Source organism: Mytilus galloprovincialis, chromosome 7 (genome assembly GCF_965363235.1).
Source record: "Mytilus galloprovincialis chromosome 7, xbMytGall1.hap1.1, whole genome shotgun sequence".
Lineage (NCBI taxonomy): Eukaryota > Metazoa > Mollusca > Bivalvia > Mytilida > Mytilidae > Mytilus > Mytilus galloprovincialis.
This window is the reverse complement of record NC_134844.1, coordinates 58,122,528-58,147,892: the sequence shown is the minus strand read 5'-3', so window position 1 is coordinate 58,147,892 and position 25,365 is coordinate 58,122,528. Positions and strand designations below refer to the sequence as shown.

General features: G+C 32.4%; 1 protein-coding gene across 3 annotated transcripts in view; it reads right to left on the bottom strand.

Moving 5' to 3' along the window:
• Positions 1-25,347, bottom strand: part of LOC143083373 (uncharacterized) — a 35,999-nt gene extending 10,652 nt beyond the window's left edge. For 2 of the 3 annotated variants that reach the window (XM_076259629.1, XM_076259630.1), the window contains exons 1-12: positions 25,256-25,347; positions 19,072-19,270; positions 18,361-18,542; positions 17,673-17,756; positions 16,500-16,618; positions 15,363-15,448; positions 8,415-8,659; positions 7,316-7,516; positions 6,066-6,286; positions 5,058-5,165; positions 4,329-4,447; positions 1,728-2,156 (exon numbers count right to left, since the gene is read on the bottom strand). In XM_076259629.1, coding sequence (XP_076115744.1) covers positions 1,728-2,156; positions 4,329-4,447; positions 5,058-5,165; positions 6,066-6,286; positions 7,316-7,516; positions 8,415-8,659; positions 15,363-15,448; positions 16,500-16,618; positions 17,673-17,756; positions 18,361-18,542; positions 19,072-19,258 — 1,981 coding nt within the window. In that variant the 5' untranslated portion in view covers positions 19,259-19,270; positions 25,256-25,347. The remainder of the gene's footprint in view (positions 1-1,727; positions 2,157-4,328; positions 4,448-5,057; positions 5,166-6,065; positions 6,287-7,315; positions 7,517-8,414; positions 8,660-15,362; positions 15,449-16,499; positions 16,619-17,672; positions 17,757-18,360; positions 18,543-19,071; positions 19,271-25,255) is intronic. The other variant, XM_076259631.1, reaches the window with a different exon arrangement.
• Positions 25,348-25,365: the final 18 nt, after the last annotated feature.

Below are 25,365 nucleotides of genomic sequence, written 5' to 3'. Positions count from 1 at the left end.
TTCAGGTTGGGTACATGTAGAACAACTAGAACTAGTATAGATTATCTCGTGAATTTTTTTTTTGAAAACGTATCGAAAATAACTGTCCTGGTTTTATCTGTCCTGTTTTTAGACCTTCCCCCGGAAGTTCGACAATCTAAGGGACACAACTTTTGCTTAGCTTGGTAAAGCTAAAATAAATCCGGGTGAATATGACAAGGGGATCGATATTCTAGTATCAGATCGATGTATTTGTATGTCACAGTCTTTTATTATTATAATGACTGTTATTTTTACTTATTCAATTGTTTCAATAAAAAAAAAAATCCTATGGCTTTTCCAAGAGAGTAATTTCCAATCGACAGTTTCGTAATTCAGGTCGCTAATAGCTGACAAAATTGTTTATTCTCGGATACAAGAGATTTAAGAAAATTTTGATTTCTATTCATTTTGTTTTATCTCACTCTTTGTTTTCAAAAGAACATATAATAAGATTAAAGACGCCGTTTGAGTAGTTTTTAGGTGATCATCAACGGAAGCCATAATCCTCACTTTATACACACCCAAGCTCATTAGTGTAAATCACAAATTAATTGTTTTGTAAACAATTAAAATACTTTTTCATGAACATTAACAATTTATCACTAATTATTTATAAAAATTCTACAAAAGATAATCTTAGGAAAACGCTCATGGAAATAGCATGTCATAAATCAATACAGTGGTCAGTGACCGGAAATTTAATAACACGTGTATTGTCAGATTAACTCTTCAATCCATTTAAATCCCGGAGGTCATGTTTTGACATATGTGTATTAGTTCGAGATAAAAAATGATTTTTGAATGCTTTTGTTAACCTTGGGACCGTAAATTTAGTTCGACTCAACCGAAATTTCGACTCATCCAATTTCGACTCATCAGGAGTCGAATTACATACTTTTGTATGGAATAAAGTTCGGGACCACGTGAAAACTTCGACTCATCCGAAATTTCGAGTCAACCGAGTTCGAGACAACGAGAGTTAACTGTATATGTATTTTAATTTTTTTTTCATACATATATCACTAAAATTCAAGCGACTGTGATCAATCTGAATCTCGATTCAAAATCTTAAGAATTGACACATTCGGTGAATAGTGGATAAAACATAATCGACAATCCCGGGTCAATGGACAAAGCCAATGCAATATTACGCGACTCGGGTTTGCATACTTATTTTTACTCAAATTGGTAATCGATCTATTTCCGGAGTTATGTAATATTTATCGTCATGAACATTGATGTTTTTACTCGCTGATTATTGGTTTCTTTTACATAAATTAAACATCTTTATACGTTTTGAAATTAATCCTATATTTTTGCTGAATTTGAAGTTTGTCATGTATATTATTTTACTTGTCCACAGGCAACCAAGACAAAAATAATTACTTGTCCGGGTGTTAAAATGTACGAGTCGGGCGAGTCTGGCATAGCATTTCCACACCCCTGATACCAGATAATTTCTAGCAAAAAACTCCTTTATTACAGAGACACATTTTTAGTAACCCAGTCTTTTGGTTTTACACTAGTCACTTTTACATATTGTGACTTGGATGGAAAGTTGTCTCATTGGCAATCATACCACATCTTCTTATACCTACAGAATACCAGGTAAGCATTTCTAGCAACCACTTTCTAAATAAGGGTTATCTGATTCAAATATCCAATTCTGCATGATGTAGCAGTTTTCTGCCTGACCCCATTCTTACCCATCAGAGTTTCACCAAAGCTATCATCAAGGAGACATAATTCCCTGACATTTTTATCTCCCTTCATTTCTCTCTCACTGTCAGTTGTACTGTCTAAAACTTTCACATCAACAACAGTGCCCTGACTAGTTACAGATGAATCGAGGGTTGAAGTTGTATTGTCTAAAACTTTCACATCAATAACAACGGTGCCCTGACTAGTTACAGATGAATCGAGCGTTGAAGTTGTATCTAATACAGTGGATGAAGAGTCTAACGGTAAACTTGTATTCTGATTGATTTCAGAAAACATGACATCATCAAATGTACCTGAATCTTCCAGGGGAGGTAAATCGTCATATAACGCTATTTTAGATTTTGGCGACAACAGAGGACCTGATGGTCTCCTCACTGGTTTCTTTTCCACTTCTTTCTTTTTGGTTAATGATCCTACAAAGAAATGTTACTTTATTATTATAAAAAGTAAAATCACAAAAATACTGAACTCAGAGGAAAATCAATTCGTAAAGTCCATAATCACATGGCAAAATCAAATAACAAAACGCATCAAAAACGAATGGACAAGAACTGTCATATTCCTGACTTGGTACAGGCATTTTCAAATGTAGAAAATGGTGGATTGAACCTGGTTTTATAGCTAGCTAAACCTCTCACTTGTATGATAGTCGTATCACATTCCATTATATTGTCACCGATGCGTGAACAAAACAAACAGACACAATAGTTAAAAATGTCAAAAATAGGGGTACAGCAGTCAACATTGTGTTATCATCTTAATCACTATAAAAACAACAAATGTAAAGAAGAAGCACAAAAAGGCATACATCAAATTAACATCCTCATTTTGATTATATTATACGATTTTATTTGTCTATATAAAATGCACCCATCAAGGAAGGAGGGTTTTGAGTACTGGTGTAAAATTGCGCGTTTGAAATTCGCACAGGTAGACATGAAATAATTTTGTCGTTCAAAGTATGACGGGATGCATAAATACAGTCACGCAAAATAGATATAACAAAAACTGACTAAACAGTATAAAGTAATAATAAATAAAATAGTAGTGTGGTTCAAAGTATGACGGGATACATAAGTACAGAGTCACGTCAAATGTATATCACAAAAAAAGTAGGTTAACAGTAAAAGTATTATCAATAAATAAAATAATTTTGTCATTCAAAGTATGACAAGATACATAGGTACAGAGTCACATCATAAAATAATTTTGTTGTTCAAAGTATGATGGGATACATAAGCACAGAGTTACGCCAAAAAGGATATCTCAAAAATAGACTTAACAGTAAAAGTAATATTAATAAAGACAAATAAAAGAATAATATAACACGTTATTAGGATGATAAACACCGTCAGCATGCAAAATCTATACTTCAAGACCATCGTGTATTATTTGTGAAGTTGATTCGGAATATTTATCAATCAGTTCTGGGTACCTTCCGATGAACGTTTTTAGAAAAAGGACGAGACGTTCTTTGACATACCCCTGGTTCATCAACTTTCTGCTCAGACATTGGTGACGTTTTACAAAGTCTGAGCAGGAGCTGCAAGCTCTTGAATACCGAATAAGTTGGGAAATTATACGTTTCCTGTTTAATTGTATAAATTTTTATTAAGGAGTACTTAAGTCAGGTATAGGAATTTTTAGTCGTAATGTTCAGACTCCTATGATACAAGGTAAAATATTTTTCCTTATAACACCCATTTTTCTTTTCATATAACACTCCAAAAGCCATTTAGCAAATTTTGAGCCAAGCAATTTTAAGCCAAGCAAAATTTATTATGCATGCAAGGCAGTATCTATAAATCTTTAATCAATTTTTTCGGTTATGTTGATTCATTTCTGTTGTTAAATACCAAATTCAGAGGATTGAGAAAAAAAATCATATTTTCATAGTTTTTTATTTCGTGAGTTTTGTACACAAATCTATAGAAAATTAGAACTTTGTTGAACATTTAATTGGCTGGTTGAATCAATGAAAATTATTATCCAACAAAATACTAATGAATCTAGAGTATTTTTTACAAAAATCATAATTAAGCTGTGATCTACAGCTGGTTGGTATGTTGTTTCCCTCCCATCTGTCAATTTATCAATATCTGTACAACAAAAAGCATTTTTGCATTGTCAGGTTGCAACTGTTTTTTCAGTATCATAGGATACTTTAAAATTCATTTATCATAAGGCTAACTTGATGCTGTCCAAGTATAATCCAGTTTTTTATCTTCCAGCTTTGGCGACTTAAGTGTCAATTGAGTTAATTTGAGTATTTTTTTTATTATTTCTGTATTTAGAATTGGAGTGCAGTGAATGTTTTGAATGTGAAAATTGACCAAAGGCCTTTTAATAGAAAATTAAATAATAGGTTGAGCAGATTGTATGTTCATTTAAACAATACCACTTGGTGTGTGCAAAATTCTTCAAAGAAAGTTTGTCGTTCAGTTGTGGGAGAATTTTAGTAGTCGTTCAGTTGTGGGAGAATTTTAGTAGTCTCATCCTAATTCTCCTACTCTTCATAATGGAACAGCCCTGAATTAAACTTATTTGATTTTCACCATGAATTTTTTTTGACTATGTAACCTTACCATCCCTATTTATAGTAACATCTTTGCTATCTTTCCTCAACATGGCTTGGTTATCCATGATACCGCCTAAAAGGTCAAAGCCTGCAGCTCCTGAGCTAGAACTGGGTGTCTGGTCTATTCTGTAATAAGTAAAGATGTATGTTATATTTGAAAAAAATGGAGGTATTAGTCAATGAGACATGCAACCCTATAAACACAAGATACATAAATTTTAAAATGATATTATTTCCAATATCTATGGTTAACAACTTTGAAGTACCCATATGGATAAACTCCTGCATTAAGTTGGAAAATAATGTACAGTTGAGTTTAATGTCTCTTCAGTCACGCTCTGAAAACCCAAAACCAAAAAGAAATGTTGAAGAGCGCATAAAACCTCTAAGGACTTATATTATATTGCTTTCTTCACATCCTCACATAGTGTGCTAGAACCGTGTAAAGTTTCATTGATATCTATTCACCAAGTAAGGAGGTGGTGTATTTACAATGCCTATGGATACAGAGACAGGGTGGTCCCTATATAACTAAATATAAATAGCTTAGGGATTAAAATGTATGTGGGAGGGTAGGAAGGGACTTTAAATATATCTCTTCAACCGAGGAACCATTTTTTAGATAATTTTGCATAATGGTAATAGACGCATAATGAAAATAAAACAATGAACCACATTCAATAATTAAACATCCCTTCCTACCCTCCCACATATATTTTAATGGAATAACCCTTACTTTATGACTGGTTTTCCTACTGGTCTGTGTGAAAATAATGATAAAGTAGAATATCTGGACTTTTTTGTAGGTTTTGCTGCAGATGTACTAGGATGCTCGTCAGGTTCACTGAAAAAAGAAGCAAAGGTTATTTTTATAATATTGGTCCACCTACATCACATATTTATACCACAACTCATGTAAATTTTGCATTTTCCACCATTGTCCACTAGATGTTTCTGTCTTAAATGGTAGAAACGTTGAATACAAATTCTTATTTTCTTCTTTGTTAAAAGATGGTATTTGCAAGTATTATGTAAAAAAAAAAAAAATCCCCATGTGAATTAAATTCACAGGAAAGGGTATTCATTTCAATGATAAGATTCTAATATGTTTGCTTGATTGATCCATCTTAAAAATTTGTTATAAAGCGGTACATTACACTACAGGGAGATAACTCTGTAGAATTCAGCTGAATATTTTAATCCGGTTCTACTGTTAAGGAAATATGTTTAAAGCTTCTTAATGATCAATATTATTGTTTGTTAGAGTGCTATAAATTCAATGATTTTTTTCTGATAGTGTGTGGTTCAAGTTTTTTAAAATTTATACATTTTTGTCAAGGGTCGAAGTAAATATTTTGTCCAAAAAAATGAAAATTAAACGAATCAAATCAATTTTAGTCGAGGTGTTTTGTTCCGTCTTAATTTCATATATTATATTGAAACTGAGGTAAAAAACGAGATATGAAAGAGAATTAGCACAAGCAACATATAAATTCTAGTTTATTAAAAGGGGCAAGAAATTGCAAAAAAAGATAATTCTTTGTATGCAGAGTGTATACAAATCTAAAATTGAGAATGGAAATGGGGAATATGTCAAAGAGACAACAACTCAACCAAAGAGCAGACAACTAGCTTATTTGTGTAAGGAAAACTGCACTTTACATAACTTTCAAGAAAATTGAAATTAAATTTACTGTCAAAAAGTGAGTATTAGTCTCTTTTTTGCAAAAATATTAATTCTTACTCAGTGAATCCAATTAATTCATTTCGATCACCCAGGACAGATAATGATGAAATGCCAACATTGCTCTTCATCAAATCAACAGTCCTTTCTCCTGGTGCCTTCTGTAATGGAATTGTAGTACCAGTTGGTGGTTTTGAAAGCCCTAAATTTTTAGCAATTCTCGACTTGAATGATGTAGTAGGTATAGCTTCCTTCCTGACTTCCCTATTCACCATTTTACCCTGAAAGAAAAATGTTAAAATTATACATCTACAGTAAATAAGTTGATATAGATATAAACTAGAGGCTCTACAGAGCCTGTGTTGCTCACCTTGGTCTATGTGCATATTAAACAAAGGACAGCAACCCAACAACCAGTAGTCCAATTCATCTGAAAATTTCAGGGCAGATAGATATTGACTTGATAAACAATTTAACCCCTTGTCAGATTTGCTCTAAATTCTTTGGTTTCAGAGTTATAAGCCAAAATCTACAGTTTAGCCCTATGTTCTATTTTTAGCCATGGTTGGCCAGGTCACCGGACACATTATTTAAACTAGATACCCTAGAGATGAGTGTGGCCAAGTTTGGTTAAATTTGGCCCAGTAGTTTCAGAGGAGAAGATTTTTGTAAAAGTTAACGACGATGGATGCCAAGTGATGGGAAAAGCTCTCTTGGCCCTGTGGGCCAGGTGATCTAAAAAAGAAGATGTGGTATGATTGCCAATGAGACAATTCTCCACAAGAGACCAAAATGACACAGCAATTAACATCTATAGTCACCATACAGCCTTCAACAATGACCAAAGCCCATACTGCATAGTCAGCTTTAAAAGGCCCCATAATGACAATGTAATAATAGGTACTTGAAATTTAGTTGAAAAGAAACATGCGCATGCAGAGGTTGTTATATCAAAGATCAGTCTTTTTACATGTTTGATTCAGTACACAAGTTCCCTAAAGACATTTTTTGGCAGAAATTGGTAGGGGTTGTGGATTTAAAACTATGGTTGAGACAAATCAAAGCCTTTAAAATTGGTATCTGCTGCTTCTCCAGTAGACAAACAGCATTAAGGCGCAAGCGCCTCAAATTGCCAATTATAATTTCTTTTATTTTTATCGAAAATTGCACAAGTCTCAAGTATCAAATATAAATCAGTCATAAAACCAAATAAAATTAATTAGTTAACGGAAGTGTAAAAATCCTGAAACACCTGTGTAAGTACCCATCTTCACACCAAGAACTTCATAACATTCAAATATCAATATTACCACTAGTTTCTTAATAATCTGTTTCCTTTTACTTGTCTTTCTAGTAGTTTTTCTTCTTTTTCGTCTCTTCTTTCCTTTTCTTTTTGTCGTCTTTTTCTTCCCTGTGGTTGATTTAGCCTTTTTTCTGGACACTTTTTTCTTCCTCTTTGTGGTCTTCCTTTTGACTGGTGTTTTTCTAGGCACAGCTGCACTTGTGGTAGCCTGAAATTGAATTTAATAATAGATATATGTTTATCGTTGTGTCAGATTAAAAGTTTGCCTGAAATAGACAATTTTAAAACCATAAATGTTTATCATTTTGTCTGATTAAAAATTGGCCTGAAATGGACATTTCATTTTATAATTACATATATGTTTACTGTTGTGTCTCATTAAAAATTGGGAGTCATCACGACCATTTTAACATTTCAGAGATCTGTGCCAAAAATTTATAAGAAACAATTTGCTCAAATATCTTCTAATTCCTCCAATCAAATTTTTTTTTAAACTATCCATTTTTGCCTTCAAGCTTCTCCTGACAAATCCTGTTGGTTCATTTCTGAAATGCTGCTGATTTTATATATTTTCATGCTACCAATTACATGGATTGAGAAGAAGTTGTTTTCAGGAATACCTGATTTTAAGGTTTTGACAAACTTTGGAGACAACTGTATTTATTTTAAGCTCAGACGGCATCAATTGGTGATTTGATGGTCGCAAATTAAGTTTACCGGTGATGTGTTAGCAGAGCCAGTAAACGGGTTTATGCGACCATCAAATCACAAATTGATGCCACAGAGCTTAATATACAATATTGTTAAATCCATACTAATAAAACTGACAGAAAACAATGTCAAATCATATTCATAATCTGCCAAACCTCATCTGATCTTGCGCGTACATTTTCATAGCATCAATTGTGAATTGATGGCATGAAAATTGGCAACATTATCCAATCAAAATGAACATGACAAGCAATGTTGCATTAGAATTGTATTTTGTTTAACATTTGAATTCCTGATTTACCTAGACCCAAACAATTTATAAATGATGAGTAATAACGAATTCACAGTATGTCCCTTTTCTGAAGTACCCTCTCAAACTAGAATTCTTACAATACCTGACTAGTCTCTTCCATTCTGTCATTAACTTCCTCTTCATCTGACGATATAATAGCCCTCTGTCTTGATGATCTTGCAGTACGATCAGCTCGCTGTAATCTTATTTCAATAATCTGCTCCCGTACTCTTTCTGAAGCTCTGGTTCTGGCAATCTGTCTTCTTTGTGGACGCAGAGGTGGAAGATCATCAGTATTTTCAGAAATCAGCTCTGCTATCTCTTCATCATCATTTACAGTAATTGCTTCTAAAATATATCAGTTATGTTTTACTGTTAGTTAAATTTCTCAGGAATATTTGAAGACAATAGGTTTTATATCTTGGGTGCTTATCTTATTCATCAAGATGTCTAACAAATTCTTATCAAGCAAAATAAAATATCATGGAAAGGATTTTTAGCGAAGAGTTTTATGTATAAACTTTCCCCCATTTCAACTAGATTAATAAAATTAAAACAAGAATGTGTCCAAAGTACACGGATGCCCCACTCGCACTTTCATTTTCTATGTTCAGTGGGCCGTGAAATTGGGGTCAAAAGTTTAATTTGTCTTTAAAATTAGAAAGATCATATCATAAGGAACATATGTACTAAGTTTCAAGTTGATTGGACTTCAGCTTCATCAAAAACTACCTTGACCAAAAACTTTAACCTGAAGCGGGGCAGACAGATGAACGAACGAACGCACAGACCAGAAAACATAGTGCCCCTCTACTATCGTAGGTGGGGCATAAAAATTAAACTTAACAGCTCTTTTCATAATGCTAGCAAGACAAAGGTCTGGTTAACTTGCTTCCTTTGTTTGTATAAATGTTTTCTCAAGCATTGTAATTAAGATTGACATCTGCAAACAATATAAAAACAATGAAAAAGGCGGATTTAGTTTAAACATATTTTTTTTAAAGTCAATTGGGAAACAATTTATTACAACTTATATCAATCCCTTTCCATTTTGTGGGTGCTAGTGCTGCCTTGTAGTGGCATTAACCTGCTCCTTCTCGAAATCTAGAAGGGTGTCTTTTGCGTGCAAAAGATATTGCTCTCTCTAAAAACAGGCCAGCCATTTATCATCCCCTTCTGACAGACTATCTTCATTTCTTGAGACCATACTCAGAAATAGTGTCAAGGGAGAGCTGAAAATTATTCCCTGCAATTTTCTCGCTGGAAAGGGGATCAAACCATGAACTATTATGTATGTAGTCTGTAATCTGATGCACTAACCACTACACCAGGGCTCTAAAGGCGGTTGAAAACTTGCATACATTAAATTTAATTGATTGGACATTATCAAATAACCAAAATTACCTATACACAGGTTTAACTCAGCCTACTTATATTGTTTGCATTTAACAATTTAAAAGTATTTGGTTTAATCCTCCTAGCACACTTCCCACACACCATCAATGCAGCTTTTTATTGAGGTTTCATAATGACAGGATCTTGTTTTTGTGTTTTCAATAAAATATAAATTTCTTTTAGGTTTATACCTGTTATATGCAGAGTGCCCCCTTAAAACCATGAAATTAAGTATACAAGAAAGAATAACTTTCCATTTAATTCATTCAAATTAGTAACCTCTAGATCAAAAAATATAAATTATGTTTCAAAATATCTGGCAACTTCAACTTACAAGTTTCTAAAAATTAATATTTTGTATGATTTACTGTATATATAAAAAATACAACTTGGTATTATGCCCTTCTATTTGAAGTCCACATCAACCAAAATTCAACATCAGATAATAAACTACCAATGTAGAAGAAAAGCAGAAGAAAATTTTATAATGACAGGCTCCAGACAGTTAGCCATGTTTTAAGGTCCACACCAAAGCAATTGTGGGTATCAAGTTTTGGGAGTAAAGTATTCAAAAAATTAAATAAAAAGTCCTTCATATCACATTTACTTTATTTGATGCTGTTGTTATATTGAACATGTTGATGACACATTTCAATGAAAAAATTTGAAATCGGATGACCAGGAAATGCTTTATTTTTTAAATGCAGGAAAATGAGCAAAGGAAATAATAACAAACAAGACCACACCATTGTTTACTGAACAAATTTCATGTGAACAAGTACATGTATTAGGCAAAGATATACAAACCATTTGCATAATCTATATACATGTCCGCAAATTTGGGTCATGAAAAACATTTCTAATTCTTAAAGTTTTAAACTAAAAGTAAGATTATCAAAAATTCAAATTAAAACATTATTATTATACAGTGTTCTCCCCAGGATTTTTGGATAGCACCAGGGTAACGCGTGACGAAATGAATTATACAATATTTTGCGTCACGTTGCGTCGCTTATTTTTTTCTTGTTAGTTTTTGTCATTACCTTTTTGCCTTTGTTTTGTTAACTGTGGTACTGTGTTGTATGGACTTTGGGTCAGAAAATTATTGGTAGAAAAAGTAAATCAATAAACAGTTTGTATACTTTAATATCTTTGAAGAATAAATAAAAGAAAGCACAATTAGTCTTTAAACTAAAGTCACTTCTTATATTTTGATCAAGCCATTTTGTCCTGATACTTGTAGTTACACTACACATTCCCCATGTTAGATTTCACCATAACAATTAACTTTGAACAAGATTAAATTTTGATACAGAACCTTCAGTAGATTAAAAACTATTTTCCATAGTTTTAGACCTGATTCTTTTAAACAACAACAAATTATTTTTATAGTTAATACTTTGATCCAGACATGTAGAGTACTTATATAAATATTTCTATCCACTAGTTCTAATTAAGCTATAGTCCTGATTTGGATTATATTACATTATAATATAATATACTATAATATAATATAATTTTGGCAGTAGGCTTGTCAGCCTTGGCACAGTTATATATTTCAATAAACAGCTGCGCCATGAGCGCATGATACGCCCGACGTCTTGTGTGGAAGTTTTATGCAATCATCATAAATAGTTTCTGAGGAAGTTTTAAGCAATAACCATTTATTGTTTTTGAGACATGGCGGGACATGTGAACCCCGACCCCCCCCCACCACCCTGTTTTATTTTTACAAATATCACTAAAATAAAATTTTGAATCAAACCAAAAAGTATACAGATCTTTAAATTAGTATAACAAAGAAGTGTGTACAGTTTCAAGCAATAATCATAAATTGTTTTTGAGATACGGCGCGACATGTAAAAAAAAAACCTCCCCTTTTTTACAAAATACTCAATAACTCAAAAATAAAATTTTGAGTCATCACCAAAAAGTATACAGATCTTTAGATTAATATAACAAAGAAGTGTGTAAAGTTTTAAGCAATAATCATAAATCGTTTTTGAGATACAGCACAACATGTAAAAAACCCCTCCCCCTTTTTTACAAAATACTCAATAACTCAAAAATGAAATTTTGAATCATCACCAGAAAGTATACAGATCTTTAGATTAATATAACAAAGAAGTGTGTAAAGTTTTAAGCAATAATCATAAATCGTTTTTGAGATACGGCGCGACATGTAAAAAAAACCTCCCCCTTTTTTATAAAATACTCAAAAACTCAAAAATGAAATTTTGAATCATCACCAAAAAGTATACAGATATTAAGATTAATATAACTAAGAAGTGTGTAAAGTTTTAAGCAATAATCAAGAAACGTTTTTGAGATACGGTGCGACATGTGAAAAAAAACACACCCCTGTTTTAGTTACAAAGTGCCGTAACTCAAAAAGTTTAAATCTTATTTTCACCAAAAAGTATACAGATCATTTGACCATCATAAGAAACAACTGTATTAAGTTTCATGAAATTTGGATAAGTCATTCTCAAGTTACGGTGCGACATGTTTACGCCGGACAGACGGACAGACGGAGGGACGGACGGACAGACGGACGGACAGACACCGGACATTTGTATACCATAATACGTCCCGTCAAAATTTTGACGGGCGTATAAAAATTGAAAAATCTACTAATTTAATATAATATGTCTGTGCATCAATAAAAGTATGATTCTCAAAAATAATTTTCAAAACATTTTTGTTGGTATGTTCTAAGAAAGTTTTTATCCTTAATGTAACATTCTAATATAATTTTGCATTCAATTTGTAATTTATTTTTATTTTCAATGAGAAATTATATTTGAGGAGCATTTATTTGTGATAAGCAAAATCAGGGGAAGTAACTCCACAATTAATTTCCAACAGGCAAATTATTTTGACTCAAGACTGGCGTAATAGAGTTCATTAACAAATGTCTGCTTGTCCCTCACAAGTCTGTTATTAAAATTATGATCTCTTAATTAATTAAAACACAAAAGAATCATGTACATCGATTAAATCCAATCATCAAGGTTAACCTCAAAAGGTAAATCGATCACCTGGTGTAAACAATCTACCTGTCAGATCTGGATTAAACTGGTTAGAACTGGTCAATTTTCATGTAAAATTTTAAACCTCACGGAAAGTTGAACAAGTTGTCTCAATCTTTACTGATTTACGATTTTTTTACCAAAAACTTTAGCACCACAGAGAAAAATTATACATCGGGGCAAGAACGATACCACCGCGGTAGAAAAATATACATCACGGGCCCGTGGTCCTTTAAGGGCCTGGGGAGAACACTGATTATATATATAAATAATTTAAGGAAGTAAAATTGCATGCAAAAATCAAGAAACTAAAACCAAATCAAAACTTACCAAACATAATAAATTCTTTGGGATCTACTCTTTTGTACACTTAAAAGGTATTTACATGTCAGAGGTAAAGATTTATAATCAAATATAATAGCAAACTATATCTAAATAATTTTTACCAGTGGTATAGCATACAGTTCAATATTGGTATGGTGAAGTGCCGGTTCCAGAAGAGTATCATAAAAATGACTAATACGGCAATGGCGTGTTTTTAAAATTATTGGTACGTGGAAAACCATGTCTGCCATACTGGCTTCTAAGCCCCTAGTCATACACTACTTTCGACACCAAATACGTTTTTTTTACATCAAAATGTAGGAAGTTTTTTAGTAAAAATTAAACCAAACCTGGCTGACTTGTATATTTACCCTAATTAAAGAAGAATGCACTGTGCTTTACATACCCCACTCATTATTCAAAGTATTTGCAGTCAGTGAGTATGTGTTAGACAGATCAGAATGGAGCTTAAACTTTCCTACACTTCACTGCTAAGCTGCTTACCAAATATTAAGTCATTCAGCTCTATGGAAAAATGTTTGACATTTCTTTTCAAAAGTTCGAATTATTAAAAAAATTACAGGTGTCTGACAGATCTAAAAATGTTCTATTAACCCTTTTCCTCCACAATGCCGCCATCTCAAATTGCAAAGAAATACACAAAAACCCAAAATAGGTGTTCTATTCTACAGGAGAAGTCTAATTTACACAAATCTGGGTGATTTTTTTTAATGAATGACTGGAGGTCAATTGGTGTAAATGTTGTCATTGAATAATCAGTTCTTACTTGACGTAATAACAAAGGCATTGTGAGATGGGAAATGTTTGAGATAGTGCACAAACAGAGCTCCAGATAAGAATTCACAAATTGGGTTTTTTAACCACAATTTTCTTATATAATTGGGTGATAAAGTTTTTTGATTGCATTATCAATTCCAATTCACCCCTCGTGTTAATATCAAATTGGGTTTTTCACCACCAAGCTCCTTAATGTATTGGGTTTTTTCATCAACACAATATTGAATATTTAGGCAATATCAACCCGGATTTTTTTTCCATCTTAAATATTTTTCTTTCTTTGTTTAGCTGTTTTATTTAGTTTAATTTTAGGGTTAGGGTTATTTGCTAGCTGTTTTATTTGGTTTATTAACTGAGAAGCAATTGTAGGTTTAATTTGTGTTCCGTTTCAAACCTTCTGCCAGTTTTGTGTTTTCTCATATAAACTGTAAAAAAACGGATATGTGTATTCACAGGCACTCGTCTTATACCTTTATATAATAAATTCTGAGACCAGTGCCTGTGTGTGTATTCCGCATTTTAAAAATTAACTGTAAAATGGAAAATATAGTATATAAACTCTAATTATACTTGAATGTTTTTTGTTTTATTCCAATTTTCATAAATCTGGGTTTAGTTGTCTTTTATTAGAACTTTGGGTTTCTGATGCTTTATCATGTCATAAATGATTTGGCCTTTCACTTTTTCCAACTGATTTCGTTTTTGAGGAAACCCTGCGTTTATTAGCAATGTTCTCGTTAAGGTACGCACACACGCCCGTGTGTTCGATGGACGCTTCCTTAAAACACTCGCGGAGTCTTGTTATCATCATAACTTTCCCTAAGCTTTTCAAAAGAAGCAGAAAACATGCTTCTATTCAATATTTTTACCGGACATTCACTTTTGTTTTAATTCAATGTATGTTATGATAAATCCCGAGCAATGTGAAAAAAATATGACTTCATGACACACGCTAATTGGATAAACGCAGAGAAGATCGAAATGTTTTCAAAAACACGTGTACCTATTGAGCAACGGAAAACTCTAACAGGGACCCATTTCAGCTACTTGATGCAGGGATCTATTTTTAGAACGAAAGGAAATTTCCAATTATAAATATTATAAAAATAGTTTACGCGACGACTGTAAACAGATAAGGGTAAATAACGCAAATGGTAGCCAATAAAAGGGTTGAGAACTCATGGTTTTGGAATATAATTGGGGTTTCCTTTGAATTAATTTGGTTATTGAACCCTGAAATGGGCAATTGCATTGGGTTTTTTATTATTTGTATTGCGTGATCACGCAAATACGCAGCTTATCTGGAGCTCTGCACAAATGTGAAAAAGGTCTATTGACAAAGAACTATAGGAAGGTTTGATGTAGCATTTATCCTCACATTCTCTCAAAATAAAATTTAATTTCTGAAGATATTTTTTGGTATACACACCCATCCTCCACCCTCCCTTTAAAAAGGGCAGTCCCAAAATGAAAAACAACACACATGTTATTATGTTTCATACCTGTTTCAGTTTGAGCACAATCTGGACAAAACCATTCCTCTACTGGTATTTCTTGAAGTGGAGGGTTTAGACATTCACAATGGTACCTACAACATACAGCTATATCATTAGTTTCTAAATATAAAATTACATGAATATATTTGAGTCAATCATTTTAAAAGGTAAAACCAGTTATCCCTGCAATTCAATTAATGGAGCTGTGAATGTAGCATTTTATCTTTTGATCTCATCAAATGTTAAGACTTAAAGAATGATACAAATTGTTGGACTCTCTATTTTTGTTTTATTTCAAGTAATGCCCTACAAGCAAAGTAATCTAAGAACTCTAAGATATTTTATTGATTTTTGGTCTAACTGTTTGGCTTTATCATTGATGTACACCACAAAGCTCTTTTACAGCTAACTTCTTATGCATGCAGGGCAAGACGTTGGTTAGCTAGGTTGCTTTGTTTGTATATTGACAATTGCAATTTTGATAACTTTGAATCAAGTTTAAATTTAATATATACTGGTTTATTAATGCCTATATATATTGTTTGAAGATGTCAATCTTAATTACAAAGCTTGAGTAAAAGTTTATACAAACAAAGCAAAAGCAAGCAAACCAAATTTTTACTAAAAAACAAGAATGTGTCCATAGTACATGGATGCCCCACTCGCACTATAATTTTCCATGTTCAGTGGACCGTGAAATTGGGGTCAAAACTTTAATTTGAAATTAAAATTAGAAAGATCATATCATAGGGAACATGTGTACTAAGTTTCAAGTAGTTGTGACTCTAACTTCATCAAAAACTACCTTGACCAAAAACTTTAACCTGAACTTTGTACTTTCATTTTCTATGTTCAGTTGACCATGAAATTGGGGTCAAAACTATAATTTGGCATTAAAATTAGAAAGATCATATCATGGGGAACATGTGTACTAAGTTTCAAGTGGATTGGACTTCAACTTCATCAAAAACTACCTTGACCAAAAACTTTAACCTGAAGTCGGACGAACGAACGAACGGAAGGACGAACGGAGGCACAGACCAGAAAACATAATGCCCTTCTACTATCGTAGGTGGGGCATAATAAGACCATCAAATATTTTGTATTTTTTAACAATATTTTTCCTTTAAAATATTTATCTACCCTTGATCACAACCATCACACAGTAGCAGACGGTCTTCTCTGTCACAGCGACCACAAATCTCACAATATGTAGGGTCTTCATCTTCCTCATCATCAATCTTCTTATCTTTTACGGGAATCTGAAAATAAAAGATCATAGAATATAATGTAGGATTGCTAGTGAAACCATTATCCACCATAGACTAAATGAGGAGGATGTGAAAAACTATAGGACAGGCCTACATTAATATATTATGTTTCCCCAAACCCGATCCTGCCAAGCCAGGTGTGGTTAGGTGGGGAAAAAATTTAATTTTTCCAAAAAGCTTGAACATTATCGGATGATCCAGCAAGCCTGAAAATCAGAAATGAATAAAATAATATTCGACTTAGATTTGACTATAAAATTTTATGAGTAGCACCATTTTTACAGGGTCAGTAGGGATTGGGGAAACAAACAATATTTTATTTTAGGCTCCACTGTTTCAGGTCTTTAAGATGAGCAAAACCCATTCTGTATAGTACACTTTACCATTGTTAAACAAGATCCTTTCTATTGGCAGTGTTTGGTTAACAATATTTCTAATATATGAAGTTTTCATGTTTGAATTGTTAAACATTAGTCATTTCAGATCTTTTATAGCTGACTATGCAGTATGGGATTTTCCTATTACTGAAAGCTGTATGGTGTAATGGTGACCTATATTTGTTAGAATCTGTGTCATTTAGGCTCCTGTAGAGAGTTGTCTCTTTAGTTATCATGCCACATCTTCTTTTATATAGAGAAAAATGGGACAAAAACAAAATATTTTATTGGTCATTTGCTCCAGTAATGCATACCACTTAACAGGACCAGATTTTTTTCTGTTTGAAAATGAACATAATTCTAGAAAAGTAAAAGGAAAGCCACCCAACTTCAACTTTGTTTTATTGTAACAAGTATTGTGTATAAGCTTCACATTTGGTTGGGGCAAACTAAATTTAGAGAACAGAAACCAATTTTGGGACATACCGTCGTATGGTCACATATGTGAATGGAAAGGGGTGATGAATATACATGTCAAGTTTCATGAGTACAAGTTCAGGTGTAGTATGCAAGATGAAAATCTGAATCCTCAAATCTTCCTGATTCATGAAGATGAAATAGTATTTCTAGCTATATAAATAATTATCTATACATCAAAACCATCTTACCTTCTCGTAGACTTTGTCTCCATAGGCATGTTTGGCTAAAATCAAATGGAAAACCTGTCTATCCACTGGACATGTATTAACATTCTACAATAAAAAATTATCTCCAACTATTACCGTGTTTCACTTATTTGCAAAATTAATGTTGTATGTAAACTACCATACTTTGATTGAACCATTATCTGTTACAAATAAATTTCTTCATGAAAAATTAAATATTTAAAACTGCTTCGACTCAACAAATTTTAAGGACTTATTTCATAATTAAAACATCTGATGACCTTTTGAGATCTAGTTTGATCTATGAATATTTGCATTGTACTTATTAAAATTCTCTTTCATTTCATTTTTGCATATTTATAAATACAGGTTGTTGCCTGTCCTAAGTCAGTGGAAGTGTATTTAGATGGTTGTTGTTCGTTTATGTCTGTCATATTTGTTTTTCAAAAAATAGTTTTTTTTTATAAACTAGGCCAATCATTTTCTCATTTGAGCTGTTTAAAATAGTTCATGTCAGTATCTTTAATAGCTGACTATACGGTATTTGATTTTCTCATTGTTAAAGTCAGTATGGTTGCCTTTTAATGCTAACAATCATTTCATTTGAACCCTTGGCGGATGATTGTCTTATTGGCAATCATACCACTTCTCTTTATTTATATACAAGTACTTTTCTCCAGATTTAACTTACATTAGCCCATTCCTGAATACACTCTAAGCAAAAACAATGGTCACATGATTCAGGTGTGCCAATATCCTGGTCACGGAACTTGTTCAGACAAATTGGACAGTTCTCTCCTTCACCATCATCATCACTGGTAACCAAGGTAACATCCTGACTGTCTTCATTTTCTTCTTCATCAGTCTCCCATTCTGAAAAAAGGTCAACATGGTCAATATATGTGAACGTTTACTTTTAGATTGTTATTTGGATGGAGAGTTGTCTCGTTTGCACTCACACCACATCTTCCTATATCTATCTTATAAGAAAATCTAAATTGATTACAAGATGTTTTAGCAGCTATTTAATATGTTTTATTTTGAAAAGGGGAACTTATTTTAATCTAAAACTAAAATAGGAACTACAGACTATTTTTATAAGTACAAAGATATAGTGAAAGCATTCGAAATTCTTGGTTTGCAAAAGTGCTTTTTTGGGAGGGCCTTTATAGCTTGCTATCTATTTTAAGTGAGCCAAGGATCTGTGACGAAGACTGTACTTTGACCTATAATAGTTCACTTTTACAAACTGTGACTTGGATAGAGAGTTGTCTCATTGGAACACATACCACTGCACACCTTATTATAATATTTTATATTCTTGCAGTTTTATCTTTTTCCAAGACCATACAGCCAAGGACAAATGTTATCAACGATCAAAACACTGAATCTTTCACCATACCTTCATCTTCTCCTAATTCCTCTTCATCTCCTTCTTCATCACTTTCTTCTTCATCATCTTCTTCGTCTTCATCTTCACTTTCCTCTTCAGAATTATCTTCATCCTCCTCCTCTACCTCCTCTTCAGCCACCTTGTCTAGATCCTCTGCAGGAGGGGAGAATTCTCTCAGATCTTTGAAAGCATCCATGGTACCTTCAATCTATATATAAGAATATATAAATTTTAAAAGGAATAGTCATATCAACTCCATATCTTTATTTTCAGTTTGTCGAAAAAGCCCTGCTATTTCTCAACATTGACTTACGTACATGTACATGTATGGCATACTTTGAGAAAGCACAAAGAACAATCACAATCATGACATAATGGATAACAGAGTTCTGAAATAGTAAGACCAATGGTTTTGAGCACCAACAATTTTGCAAGGACCAAATTTGGTCTATTTCAATAGAGATGATAGCTAGGACCACCAGGGATTTTTTTTTTTATAATATCTGGGAGAAAAATTTTCAGTCACTTAATATTTCCATACAATATTTTTTGTAAAACATGTTTGTAATTGGAAATTCAGAATAAGTAATCATTTTGTAAGGGTTGAACAGAAAAAAACCCACCTCTATTTGAAAATTAGAACTATTACCAAATTGTGAAAGGCCTTGTCAGTTTTAAGTTTAAACCAAGAAGTAGGGGAGGTACATTTTTTATTTCAATGTCCTAATATAATCACAGAAGAAAAACTATATTATCTCATGTTGTTATTAACCAATTCCCAAAGGTTATGTAAAATACCAGAATACAAATAACTTCACTTGTTTATATATAAATCGATAACGATAACTGAAGACAACATATTTTTATCTTTACGGTGCAAATTTTATAGCATTATTTTGCTGATAGGATAAAGCGCATATGTACCTGATTAAAATCATTAATGATTATTTACTTAGCAATGCTTATTACAGTAATCATGGTAATAGAAAATGTTAATTACAAATGTATATAACAATCAGAGTTATCTCTCTTTATTCACCAATTTGACAATAGTTCTAAATAATCAACCTTCAGGTATGTTGATTGTTCTGTTATTTAATCAAAATTATCAGACACTGGGTCGGTGGTGCTATATACTCTTGTAACAATTTCAGTAAGAAAGAGTTTTTGCATTCCTCCTTTATAGGTAGGCTTATATGTAAATCAAACCACTTTTTTTTCTTTAATAAATTTACAATTGTCTTTTCATGGCCTGTTAATGCTTGCAATGTAGTATAGGCTTTGCTCATTTTTGAAGGTCATTTAGTGTTCTGCTAACCTTTTACATAATTTGGTCTTTGATTAAGAGTTGTCTCATTGGCAATCATGCCACAATTTCATCTACAAATGGTATTAAATTTTACATTTGGAAAAATTTCCATAGCAAACAGATAAATGTAAATACGATATGTGTCAGCAGGGATCTCCATGGCCTGTTTAACGATGGCGCCCCGCCATCGTTCAAATGTCTTGCGCCATCGTCAAATGACTCGCGCCATCGTTAAATTGCCTTGCGCCATCGTTAAACTGTCTTCCGCCATCGTTAAAAACTTCATCGTTTTTTGTAGCCCGACGCCATTTTTTTTATCAATTATAATCAAATGCATGTAATTGCATAACCCTTAGGCTTTTTATGTTATAATCCAATACAGTTCTAACGCCTGAGGGATATCCGGATTAAGATCGCTAATCACTTGTACCTGAGCTTGTACAGGTAGATCAACAAACCAGACAGGAGAATACTATCTGAGGATAGACGACCAATTGTCGAATTAATCAACTAAGTTTCAGCAAATGATTATGATAATTTAGATTAAATAAATTAATTAATAATCCAGTTACAAAGAAAATAGTTTAACAAGTCGAACACGTGCTTTATTTTGACTTACGCAATCAGCATCCCCCTTTTTTAAGAAGTACAAAATAAGACGGAAAACAGTAAATATTATTTCATCGCTGTACTGCTGTAACGATAATTTAAAATTACTTTAAAAGTTTAAAAGTAAAAACTTAAATATTTCCTGTAAAAAAATATCGTATCGTAATTCCGAATTCATTTCGTATATTACAATCAAATTGATACATCCGCGTTTCCGGTTTCTATTCAGACTCGAAAGATGCATGTTGCACAGCATCAATTTGCCAGATAAAGTCATTAAAAACCTCTTCATTTGTCAACGTTTGCTTTACAAATCTCTTTAACCTTTTACATAACCCATACGAATCGTTTTGTTGTTGCTGCAAATCATCCATACCGGTAATGGGTTCTGAATTTGACAGTGTCCATGAAAAATAAGCTCCACATGATGGCACATCATATGATTTTTAACCGCCATAATAATTACCAAAAATACAAGAAATCTACATGGGGACCTTCATGACAGCTTTTGGTCATTCTCGACTAAGGGGGGACCATGAAGACTTGGCATTTGAATGGTTAAAAACGGCAATAAATGAAAATATTGATACTTCTAATGCTATAATGAAAATACAAATAAATATAATTTAAATAAGCAATGCATTAGCATGTTCACCATTCCCTGTATGGAGGGATAAAATACTTCCGATCGCGCTACACTGTACAGCGTAGACACGGTTTGTAATGGTGAAAGTTCCTCCATGGTTCAATTTTCATCCATGGAGATCCCTGTGTCAGGACACACAATTTGAGCTCTATTCATACATCATCTAGAGTTGACTCAAATAAATTTACTATAGCATAAGTTGAATACAATTTAATTTGGTAACAATTCATACGAAATATTATGCATACAATGTATGGGTCTATATCACTTGACAACTTGTCCTTCAAAATGAAGAAAGCAAGTAATAGTTGGGTGTTTTATAGTGAAAATAGAAGTAGTTAGCCTAGTAGGATTTAAAACAATGAAGATTTTTGTTAAAAAAATGAAAGATAATTATTTCAACCGTCGTAACAGTATATGACATTTAATTTGTCAGCTTTTTGGAATCTGTTGTCTTTCTTTCATGAGCCTAACAGACAAAATGTTCTTTACTTCAAAACACTAACTTTAGAACGATTAAAAACTTATTCAGCACAAACCCTTTACTTGTATAAAGGGTGTGACTATGAAAAAGTTACTTAAAATGAATTTGCACATATATTGCCATTATCATGATCATACACCTCATCGCTATTTTGAAATCTGTTCCACTTGAACTTTTGACATTGATACAACAATCATCGGAGAAGACGTTACTAAGTTGTAAAACTTGTGTCAGATCCTTTTGTCATTTTGAACAATAAAATATGTTTAAACTAAATACAACAATCTCTTTTCCATAATGGTTAGATATTATCAATTACGAAATCAAAATTTTACAGGAACTTTTGAGATGTCCAGCAATGGCAGACATACATGTTTAGCGATAGGTTGTATTGACAACTATGAAAAATATTTTTCACATTTAATTATTTTAGTTTGTCAAATGTAAGAAGTAAAAACATTGATAAGTTATCAATGCACCTGCAGAAAGCTATTTTATGTTTGCTTGCATTCATTGATGCAGTGTTCTCCCCAGGGTTTTGAATAGCACCAGGGTAACACGTGTCAAAATGATTTGTACAATATGTCGTGTCACGTTGCATCGTTTATTTTTTCTTCTTGTTAGTTTTTGTTCCATTACCGTTTTGTCTTTTGTTTTACTGTGTTATGTAGACTTTTGGTAAAAAAATACTGGTAAAAAAAAGTAAATCAAACAGTTTTTATACTTTAATACCTTTAAGAATAAATAACAGAAAGCACTTTTTAAACTAGTCTTTAAACTAGTCACTTTTTATACTTTGATCAAGCCAATTGTGTCCTAATACTTGTAGCTATATATAGTTTCACTACACATTCCCCATTTTTGTTAGATTACACCATAACAATTAACTTTACACAATATTAAATTTTAATCCAGAACCTTTATAGGCTTAAGCTTTGATAAATTAAATACTATTTTCCATAGCTTTAGACATGATTCTTTTAGACATCAATAAAATTATTATTAGAATCATCATTTGTGTTATTTTCATGATAGACATGAAAAGTATACTTATATTATCTATGTGGACACTAATGAAAGGTTATCATGTCTAGCTGAGTTCCAATCATTGTATAATTATTTTTTTTGTTTGAAAAAATTATTTGAATTTTTTAATATTATTCAGCTATTTAAAGTCATAAGAAACGAGTGACCGGTGAAAAATAATGTTCTTCCAATTCTTGAACCAATGCATACAAACATCATAAACTTAGTCTTCTGTGTACGAATTTATCATTTTTTTCGTGTAAATTTCGTATAATCGTCAATTTTTTTTCAATCGGTCAGTGTTGTTGTGAAAATATGGCAGGTAATTAAAGTTCGTGTTTTGAAGCCGAAGTTTAGCGATTGTCACCTGTTTGTCAACAATCGACAAAAAAATCAACAAAAAGCACGGAAACTGAGCACTTGTTTAACATGTAAATACAGATAATAGTTTATTTTAAGGACATTCATGCGTATTGTGATCACCCGATTTTTACCAGATGGTTTGGAAAAAAGTATATGTACATAAGTTTTATAATGAAAACTATCCATTGAGTTTTTAAAAAACATAAGCATTATTTTTTTTATTTGACGTTTCTTATGACTTTAACAAATGGAAGCTTTATACAACCTTGTTTAAATATACAGACCTATCTTAGTCAGCAGAAGAATAACAAGAACAAATGGAAGTGTTTAACAACCTCGATTGGCCATACAGCCCTCCCAGTCGGCTCGGTGCCTGAAAGCGTTTGGTGAGCATTTACAAAAGAATAATTGGATATACTACCTATTTAATATAATATGTCTGTGCTTTAATTAAAGTATGATTGTCAAAAATAATTTGCAATATATTTTTGTTGGTATGTTCAAAGAAAGTTTTTATCTTTGAGGTAACATCCTTATATAATTTTGCATTCAATTTGTACTTTATTTCTATTTTAAATGATGGATAATATTTCAGGAGCACATTTTTGCAATAAGCAAAATCAGGGGAAGTAACTCAATTACTTAAAATACGCAAATCATTTATGACCAAAGGCTGGAGTAATAAAGTTAATTAACAAACGTCTGCTTGTCCCTCAAAAGTCTCATAAGTCTGTGATCATTAAGTTATGATCTCTTAATTAATTACAACACAAGAATGATGTACATGGATTAAATCCAATCATCAAGGTTAACCTCAAAAGGTAAATTGATCATGTGGTGTAAACAATCTTGGTTGTCAGAACTGGATTGAACTGGTTTGAACAGATCAATTTTCATCTGAAATTTAATACCCCACGGAAAGGTTTACCAATTTATGACTTTTTTTACCAAAAATTTTAGCTTAGGTGAAAAATTATACATCGCGGCAAGAACGATACCATCACGGTAGAAAATTATACATCGCGGGCCCGCGGTCCTTTAAGGGTCTGGGGAGAACACTGTCAGATGTGGGTCGTAATGGGAGGACTGTCATGAAGAAAACGGAAAAAAAATCTTGTCAAATGACGTCAACTGTAATTTTTGGTGTATGATGAGAAAATGTAGACTTTCTTTTAAAAAAAAGAAAAAAAAGACTGATATTGACAAATCATGTTAAATCTTATCCATAAAATATGGTTACGTTAATTTTTCAGACCTCAGGCTCTGACGAATCACATTCAGGATATTTTGACACTGTAAAATTAAAACCAATTTGACAATTACGGAAGCAGAAATGACTGTTTGATGCCAAGAGGTCAAAGGCCTTCCTACCCAAATTGATGTCATTTGAATTACCAGTAAGACAGTATTAGTATTGTCTGTCGATATGAACACTTATACATGTACATCAATGACAATATGACAAAAATATAAGATTAATTTAACAACGAATGCATAATGCTCTCATTTTGATTTCAGAGGATCATATAGTTGAAAGGATCTATAACATTCAACTCTCGCCACTTATTATGAATACATGATCTAAATGCTTTTACAAACTTTTTGACGAGAATATACACAAATAATGCATGCAGCACTAAAAAATGTGCAGGGAAATCAACCAAAAATGGTGGTAAAGTAATGTTTGATAAAATTCTTTTGATTACTGTGCGTAGATATTAACAGTATTGTTTTAAAACATTGTATTCATGTGTACCTAATCTAGAGTTTGGAAAATTTTGTTATCAAAGCCGCAAACTTTGCTGCGACAAGTTGGCCACCATCTTTTACAAGGTGCCCGTATGTGGGAGCGGAAATGACGTTTTC